The sequence below is a fragment of the Tamandua tetradactyla genome, chromosome 7 (assembly GCF_023851605.1).
Source record: "Tamandua tetradactyla isolate mTamTet1 chromosome 7, mTamTet1.pri, whole genome shotgun sequence".
Classification (NCBI taxonomy): Eukaryota; Metazoa; Chordata; class Mammalia; order Pilosa; family Myrmecophagidae; genus Tamandua; species Tamandua tetradactyla.
In genome coordinates, this window is record NC_135333.1 from 111,903,380 (window position 1) to 111,912,814 (window position 9,435).

At 35.6% G+C, this 9,435-nt stretch overlaps 1 protein-coding gene across 2 annotated transcripts in view; it reads left to right on the forward strand.

Annotated features, from left to right (window-relative positions):
• DIP2B (disco interacting protein 2 homolog B) overlaps positions 1-9,435 on the forward strand; it is a 340,427-nt gene that overhangs the window by 256,295 nt on the left and 74,697 nt on the right. For both annotated transcript variants that reach the window (XM_077170884.1, XM_077170885.1), the window contains 5 exons: positions 1,323-1,433; positions 2,781-2,904; positions 3,592-3,701; positions 7,474-7,576; positions 8,742-8,806. In XM_077170884.1, the coding sequence (XP_077026999.1) occupies positions 1,323-1,433; positions 2,781-2,904; positions 3,592-3,701; positions 7,474-7,576; positions 8,742-8,806 (513 nt within the window). The remainder of the gene's footprint in view (positions 1-1,322; positions 1,434-2,780; positions 2,905-3,591; positions 3,702-7,473; positions 7,577-8,741; positions 8,807-9,435) is intronic.

Genomic DNA, 9,435 nt, shown 5'->3' on the forward strand with positions numbered 1-9,435 from the left:
ATTTACCATCAAACACTAATTTTTAAGAATTAAGTATCTTTGCCTCTAAAATTTGAGTTCATAGAATGAAACACCAGCTATATGGCAGACTTGTTTTTAGTGAACACGTGATTATAGAATCTCCTAAACCAGCCATTTAGAATATCTTTTGCATTGTGGCAAAGGGCACCTGAAGGATGGCTTTTACTTATAAATATGACATATGAGTATTTACTAGCCTCACTGAGAGCCCTGAGAAAGTGATTTTGTTTCCTTCTAGCAATAGGTCACTTGTGTGCAGGAGGGAAATAGGTTGTTTAAATTAAATGTGTGGGTTTCTTGTTTTTGTTTTTGTTTTGGCATGGGCAGGAATTGGAAATTGAACCCTGGTCTCTGGCATGGCAGGTGAGAACTCTACCTGCTGAGCCATCGTGGCCCGCCCTTAAATGTGTTTTGAAGTTAGTGTATTTTAGAACTCTAGAGAAAGTTTAATACTGAGAACAGGTACAGAGTTCATCCAGTCTGGAGAGTGCGTTAAGAGTCTTTGAAAGCAAAAGAAGGGAAAACAAGAGTCTAGTAACATAATTATGTTTTATTATAAATATCCAAACTCTTCAAGTGATAGTGACTTCTTTGATTTTGCATTCGTTGAGTAAATTAGAGTCACATCCCTGTGGTTTATCATAGATGAGATTACAGGTTTGAACATATAAAGGTTTCACTGTTTGTCTTTTGTTAATGAGCTAACTTTGTATCCATAATGGTATCTGCCAGTATTGTTATACTTACCAAATGCCTTCATGCTAGAACACTTGATTGAGTAAGGATTAATACAGTGATTTGGTGAAAGCATAAGAAATCTTTTGGTTTGCTCTAAGTGGTAATCTAGTCAATCAACACATGTAAGTAAGTTCTCTCTGAGAAATGTAGGGTTTTCTTTTTAATATGCTAGTCTAACTAGAAAGATCCATTACTTTTTTTTTTTAATGTTTTAGCCTTTCACTAAAGTAAATTGCCTTAAGTTTCCTAAGTAATGAACGTACCACTTAAGGTGAGTTGTTTACTGCTAAATCACCAATAGAATTTAGTGAAAAACTCTTAGTATGATGATGAAATCATTATAGTTCCCAAAATGCTTCTAACATATCATGGAAATGATGGGGATGTTTTTAACTTTGTATCTTTCTCAGTGGCTTCATTTCCTCTAAAGCAAACAGCTATTAATAGTTTAATTTATTATATTCATGATAAATATTGGATATAAATGTATATCTTAAAAAGTGATACTGAGAACTTTAGTCTGTTTTTATTCCTGGATTATTGAATGTCCTTATGAATTTTAGGTAGCTCTGGTTTACCCCAACAATGATCCAGTCATGTTTGTGGTGGCTTTTTATGGGTGTCTCCTGGCAGAAGTGATTCCAGTGCCTATAGAAGTACCTCTTACCAGAAAGGTAACATTCCTAAATCTAAGGGAAATGTAGTCTGACGTGAGATGGCAGGCATCATTTTCTTGTTGAATCCTTTGACACAGTCACAACATTAGCAGCTATTTGACCATTTTCTTTAACTATGCACCTTCATTTTCTAAAAAACAGGAAAGTAATAGAAAAATTATTCTTCCCAAATGTTTAAATAGTTACAAGTTTCATACAAATAGGATATTTTCCAACCAAGATAGGATTTTTATGGTATTATATATTATAAAAGAAATCATGGAGGCATACCTGACTTTTCAACAATTACCATTTATAAAGGGTTCCACTCTTCTTCAGAATCTAGATAATCCACAGTTGCATTAGTTGAGACTTTTAGGCAAAGGAATTTCCTTTAACTATATTGTAAAACCTAAGATTTCCATTAAGTCAGAGGGCAGTGCAATGATAGCATGTTAATATATGGATTCTAGGGTTTTACTTTGACAACAGACTGGCCCTACTTAAATGAAGTATATGTAGCAAATTTCCATGTTAGATCAGAATGATTTCTTCATGAGCTCTTTCACCCTAATTTTCTCATGTAGTTTAGTATTATCAGTAGTAATAAGAGTTGATATGGGAAGGCACATATGTTGAAGAATATGAATCTATAAAAAATAATTGTTTCTGAGAAAATATTTTCTGAAACAAAAACAAACCAATAACATAGTTGCACCATGGTTGATGGGATAAAATGTCCTTAATTGGTCAAGAAAGCATAAGGGTATATCTAAATTATTAAACTGGCAGTCCTATGTGGTTTCATAATGATACTTTTAGGATGTTATCTTCATGGAAATATTTTAGACTTTATCTTTGGTTTTGCTATTGTAGTTGTAAGGCTTAAATCTACTCCCTTTAAAAATAGCATAGTAAGGCGTATATGGATTTGGGTAAATCCTACTCACTATCATTGTAATTTGAATACGTTGTGTCCATTTACATTAGTCATTTTGTTCTCACATGAATTGCTCTGCTTTTGGATTTGGGGATGGAGTTAGAGAGAGGTAACCATTTTATCTCAATTGCCTCAAATTAATCTGAAAGAATCATCAAAGACTTTAAATAATATCATCACATTTGACTAGTTAAAATTTGTCTTTAACAATGGCATGTTAGTAAAATATTTGATTCCTACTCAGAAAATCTTTGTAGAAATTATTTGGAAGAACATTGTTGTTACTAGAGTTTGATGATTGCAGTTATCAGTGGGGTTCCATGAATGTTACCACACACGTGCCAGAGTATTACTAAGGGTTAGATTTTGGGCATGGGTGTGCTCACTTTCACTCTCCTGCTGTGCTCATTACCTTTTCTCCACAGGATGCAGGAGGCCAGCAGATTGGCTTCTTGCTAGGAAGCTGTGGTATTGCCTTAGCGCTTACCAGTGAAGTTTGTCTGAAGGGGCTGCCAAAAACCCAGAATGGAGAAATCGTACAGTTTAAAGGTTAGTAATATTTGTACCTGAATTATCAGTAAACATTGAAGCTGTTTTAAAATTAATCTTATAATTTAATAACAGCAAAGTACTTTACCTATGTTTTCTTATTTAATTGTCATAATCTTATGAAGTAGATACCATTATTATCCCCATTGAACAGGTGAGAGAAACTTTGACACAGTCACAACCTTAGAGAGAGAGATTAAGTGACTTGACCAAAGTCACAGCTAATAAGTGGCGGAACAGTGATATGAACCCAAATCTGTTGGATTCTGCAGTCCGTACCCTTAACCATTAAGCTGATGGTGGGAGAAAGCTACCATTCTGTACACTAAAGCTAAATGTAGAGACAAGATAAACCACTGATCCCAATGGACTTGCACTGCCAAATGGACCTCCCAATTGCTGAGGTATTTTCAAGGCTTGGAATTAGCATGTGGAAAAATGTAGGTTTGAAAGAAGGTATAAATGTCTGATGATGTAATCACTAAAAGCTAATAAAAATTAAGCACTTCTTTTTATTTTTAGAATAAAATACTTTATTAGTATTTTATTTTAGAAAAGAATAAGTATTCCTAATTATAAAATGACCTCAGATTTTATAATTCTTTTGATATTTAAAATGATCAATTCAATGTGAACTCCTTTCCTGATGGCTTAGGCAATTCAATTTTTACTTTGGGTTTGATTTAGGCTGGCCCCGACTCAAATGGGTTGTAACAGATTCCAAATACCTTTCAAAGCCACCTAAAGACTGGCAGCCTCACATCTCACCTGCTGGTACAGAACCAGCATATATTGAGGTAAGTCTTAACACTGTAGAACTACATGTGGCATGTACTTTGGCTTTGGTTTCCATCTTATAAAACAGAAAACTAACCTTTTGCAGTTTTAATGTTAGAAGACACTGCTGCATTAGGTTTCCATCAGTTGACTTGTAAAATACCCTATCATGGACCTTCTGTTGTAATTATTATCATAAATGCACATTTGGAAGACAAAAAGTAATTGATTTTTGCTATTAAGGAAAACTAGAAAAGGCTTTTGAGAAGTAGAAAGAAGTAGAAAGGTTTAAAAAATGATTTCTTACTGGCAGAGAACTATACATTTCTCTGCTGCTTGTTTTGGAAGGAGGGGAAAGAGAATAGAGAAATGAGAAGAGAGAATAGTTCTACCTGAAAAGATTCAACAGTTGAAAGACTAAGAGCAAAAATAAACAGCTAGAGGGCGGGCCACAGTAACTCAGCAGGCAGAGTTCTCGCCTGTCATGCTGGAGACCTGGGTTCATTTCCTGGTGCCAGCTCATGCAAAAAAAAAAAAGAAAGAAAGAAAGAAACAGCTAGAGGCTTTAGTATTAAAGCTTATGTAGAAACTTGAATGATTGGTAGGTTACATGAGCTAACTGAGGGGTTAAGTCTTAGTGAATACCAGGCACCAGTGCTAAAGGATTTAAATGCATTATCTCATTCAGTCCTTACAAGTACCCTGTGAGGTAGAGACTGTTATTAAACCTGTTTTATAGATGAGAGAGACTTAAAAGAACTGAGCAAATGACTTAAGAGTGGCAGAGCTGGAACTCAAGCTTAGTTCTGTCTGGCTGTATAATAAACTGTAATCCTCATACTCTGCATCTTGTACATATCAGTAAATATTCACCAGATGTTTGCTAACTCAGTGAATAAACAAATTGATAAATTTTAAAAGTAAAGAGTGTTTGGTGAAAAAAATCCACCCAACTTTGAGCCCTAGGAAGATAACAGGTATAGACACACTTCTTTAAATAACTGGCTATTAAAAGGAAAAGGAGGGAGGGACAGTAACTTTGAGAGGTGATAGGGGTAATGTTGAGTGCAAGAAAGGTTGTTTATAAAGATCTGAGTATATTAAATGACAGACAAGTAAATAGGCAATTAAAATACCAAATCTAATAATTTCATTAAAAAACAGCTGTCAGTCCATATCACCCCTCAGTGATATGGTTCATCACTCCATCCTTCTTAAAACTCTTTACTCACTAGTTTCCTAGACAACTACCCACCTCTTTCTACCCCCCTCTCCCCCTTCCTCCTCTCTCCCATCCCCCTCTCTTCCTCTCTCCTTCTCTCTCCCCTACCTCATTGATTATTTCTTTTCAATCATCTGTATTGGTTCTTCCTAAAACAAGAAGGGCTCCAGTGTTTGGTCCTTAGGCCCTTTCTCTATTCATATCCATATCCTAAGTGATCATATCCACAACTGTGTCTAAATTCTGTGTTTATGTTTCAACTCCCAAATATGTATCTCCAGGCAAGGGCCTCTCCCCCACCAAAATGCATATTCAAATTTCCAGCTGCTTCCCCTCCCATCTTCAGATGGATATCCAGTAGACATTTCAGATTTAAAGACATCAAAACCAAGCCTCAAACTGCTCATGCTTCAGTCTTCCCTAGCTCAGTAAGCTGTTTCTCCATTCTTCCAGTGGTTTAATCCAAAAACCTTGGACTAAATAAATTTTTCTGTTATGTTCCAAATCCAGTCCATAAATAATGATATTGTCAGGTCTTCCCTCTGAACTAATCCAAAATCCAACCACTTTTCTCTGCCTCTGTCCTACCAGCCTAGTCTCAGTCACCCTCATCTTCTTTCTAGATGACCCTAACAGCTGCCTATTACTTCTTGCTTTTTTCCTTGTTCCCCTGTAGTCTTTGCTTCAAACAGCAGCCAGAGTGATTTCATTGAAACATAAGTCAGTTCCTGTCACTTCTTTTTTCAGAACCCTCCAGAGGTTTATGTCTCACTTGGACCAAAGTCAAAGTCCTTACAAAGGCCTTTGAGGCCTTACATGATCTCTGATCTAAATTTCCTGTCCCTTTTACCTGCACTTACCACACTGTAGCTGCCCTAGCCCCCTAGCTGTTCCTTGAGCACAGTAAGCACAATCTGTCAGGCCTTTGCCTCCTGTTCATCTGCTTAGAATTTCCTTCTCTCAGATATCCACAACTCACTTTCTTCCATTCTTTGCTCAGATGCCATGTTATCGGCTCCTTCTGTGATTTTTTTTGTGGCATCCTTACCCACCACTCTCTAGTCTTCTTATCTGGGTTTATTTTTCTTCTTAGAATCTATCATCTGAGAAATTATATGTTTATTTGTTTATGCTTATCCTTCTTTATTAGACTATAAGTTCCAGCGTAGGAACTCTGTCTCTTTTGTTACTACAGTATTCCTAAATAGCGTCTGGCACATAATAGGTGTGAAATGAATGAATGTTAATGGAGATATATTGGGTGCCAGATACCTTGTGGAGAAGGCTTCTTTGAGGAAGTGAAGGTTTGAGTCATACATTGAATAGGAGTTTGTCAGGTAAAAAAGGGAAAGGAAGTATTATAGGTGAGGGAGTGTGTTCAGTGGTCTGGAACTGAGAAGGAGGGTTCCAAGTGAGAAATGTGAGTTAATTCATTTTAGCAGGAGCCTAGAATGTAAAGAGCTTAGTAGTTGTTCATTAGGCCATATCTCTAAACAGGGACCACATAATGAAGGCCCTTACATGGTCTCCTAGGGAATTCTAAGTATCCTGTGAATAATAGTGAGCTATTAAAGGGTTTTGAGCAAGAGAGTGACAAGAACAAATTTGTTGAAAAAAGATTTCTCTAGATCAGTTGGGTTAAGAAAGGAAATAAGGAGACCTGCTTTTACAGTTATCTTGGCAATGGAAATAGAAGTGGATGGAATTGAGAAAGAGTGAGGAAGTAGAACGGGCAGGACCTAGTAACTGACTGGGGTTGGAAGAGGCAAAATGACTCTTGGATTTCTGACTCGGGCATCTGGATAGGTGGTGTCCCCCTTCACAAAGAGGAAATATAGCAGGTGGGGAGGGTGAAGAAGACAGTGTGGGATACCTGAGTCTGGACCTCTGGAGAGAGGTCTGGGTTGGAAATTGGGGAGTCATCAGAAATGTGATTCCTGATGAGAGTAAAGTGTAAAGAGAAGCAGCAGCTCAGAACTTCCAAGGAACACCATCATTTAAGGGATGAGAAGAAAAAGTGGAGCAGCAATGAGAGAGAGAAAAATTAGAGGAAGAGAATGAAAGACGGAAACCAAGAGAGAGAAGTATTATAAAAGCCAAGGAAGGACAAAATGTCAAGAAAGGGAATGATGGAGGGTGTCAAATATTGCAGAAAGTATCCAAAATGTCCTTTTGACTTAACAGTAGAAAAGTTCATGATCACAGTAAAAGCAGCTTGAGTGGAACATCGAGGGTTAAAGCAAAAATATAGTTGGGTGACTTCGTAGAGTAAATAGGCTTTTTGTAGGTCTCTCCCTACTCCAGTCACTTGTTTGTTTTAGCTTTTTTAGCAGCCACTTCACATGGACTAATTAAACTTTTAAGTCTTTTTCACACATAGTTTTGTCATTTCCCAATCCCATTCTTGCATGATTAGAGTTTGGAACACAAGTATGTAGTTTTAAATGTTCATATTAAACACATTAAATTCTGCCCATTATCTCAGCTTATCTGGATTTCATTATTTGGATTCAAGTTTTATTATCTCTGAATTGCATTTGAAATAACCCTTTTTTTTTTCCTTTTCCTAGTATAAAACAAGCAAAGAAGGGAGTGTAATGGGAGTTACAGTGTCCCGGCTTGCAATGTTGTCTCACTGCCAAGCTCTGTCCCAGGCCTGCAATTATTCTGAAGGTCAGACTTCATCCCATGACTGCCCTTATTGTTTGGTTTCAGATATATGCAGCTATGAGCAGTGTACTCAATGACTGGATTCCATGTGATGATCAAATTCAGAGTGAATTGTTCTAAGACATATTCTTGGCTTCCTTTTGTTTTCTTCTTTTTCTAAAACATGCTGTAATTTAAAGGAGCTAAAATTTTGGGCAAACCAAATATGCAAAGCATGATTTCTAGAGTGCAAAAATAGAAAACCTTAATTAAAACCACGTGTTTATTAGCTGCTAGGAATGCCAGTTATCTCCATCTTCCATTGTATATATAGAGCTACACAGCTGTACATTTGGAGTTAGAGTCAAAGAAATTGTTACCAAAAAGCAGAGATTAAAACATGAAAAAAGTATTCTTTATGGTTGAACTTTAGGTATGTTGATATATATTATATAATGACTAATTACTTTAAAGTATTCTTTGAAGTATTAATATTTTTAATGTTTTTTTTTCCTTTTGTAAAATGAAACAAGTCAATACATGTTCTTTGTAGAGCAGCATTTTTGTCTGGTGAAAAATATATAATGGAAGCCATCACAATGCCCAACAATAGGGACTGATTAAATTATAACAATCCGTATAATGGATTATACCCTGAGGCATTAAAAATCATGTTCTTGAATATTAAAGATGTGGAAATTGTTTCAATATATCATTAAGTGGAAAAAAATTGCAGAACAGAGTATTATGACTTTATGTTAAGTAGCTATCTATATGTAAATATGCCTAGATATGTATGTGTGTGTAGATAAATATATAGATATATATATGTACACATACTGTAACATTTTTATTTTCTCTAAGAATTTTTTACTTATTTTTCTTAAACTTACCAAGTTTCTGAAATAATATGTGTTCCTTTCATAATTAGGAAAAAATATCAGTGTTTGGAAGAAAATACGTAAGTCATAATGAGTTTCTAAATCATTGTCAGTGCTGTGACCACATCACCCTTTCGTCAGTCCCCCTTCAGTTGAAGGGGCCCTCAAGCAATCAAAAGAGCCTGAGAAATTTTAGCCATTACTTTCAAAGTACCAAGTCGTTTGTTATAGTGGAAGCAAGTAAGACCGTTTTGCTACTTAACACTAAAGATGACTTTCTTGTGTCTTTCCTAATTTTTCTATTTTAGGGGAAACAGTAGTAAATGTTTTAGACTTCAAGAAGGATGCAGGACTGTGGCATGGCATGTTTGCGGTAAGCTACTCAAAAGTAATACCTTTAAGTATAAATTATACTTAAGATTAAGGTCAGTATTTTATATTGCTCACTTAGAGCATCTGTCATTGCTTGTTATTTTAAGCCTCTAAAAGATCAATAGTATTTTCCAGAGGAATTTGGTTTTGCAATACAAATCTTGACTTTTTTAAAAGGAGGATATTATTCTGTTTTTTCTTTATTGGGTGGTGGGGCATACCCTTCACATAATTTTGCATGGGAGAACTTAGGATAAAATATTTTTAAAATATCTGCTATGATGGTTCAAAGCCTAAAAGTTTGTACAAATGACCATGTATTTACTTATAGTAAAAGCAAAAAAAGGAAAGTATGTTTGAAACTTAACTATTTTCTGATGAAAGAATTTCATAATATATTTAGAATTTGGGAACTGTGATTAATAGCATCTAACCTTTCTTTTGGACAGAAATTTATAGAATGACTGTTATACATAAACTACATGCTGACAATAAAGAGTGGAATAGCAGGGTAGATTGGAATAGTCTCCTAATAGTGGAATAGATAGTAAGCTGTGGAAGTTAGCATAAGGAGAGTTCCTTCCAATTCAGGACTTCAGGGCAGTTTTTATTTGAAGAGGTGACAGTTGA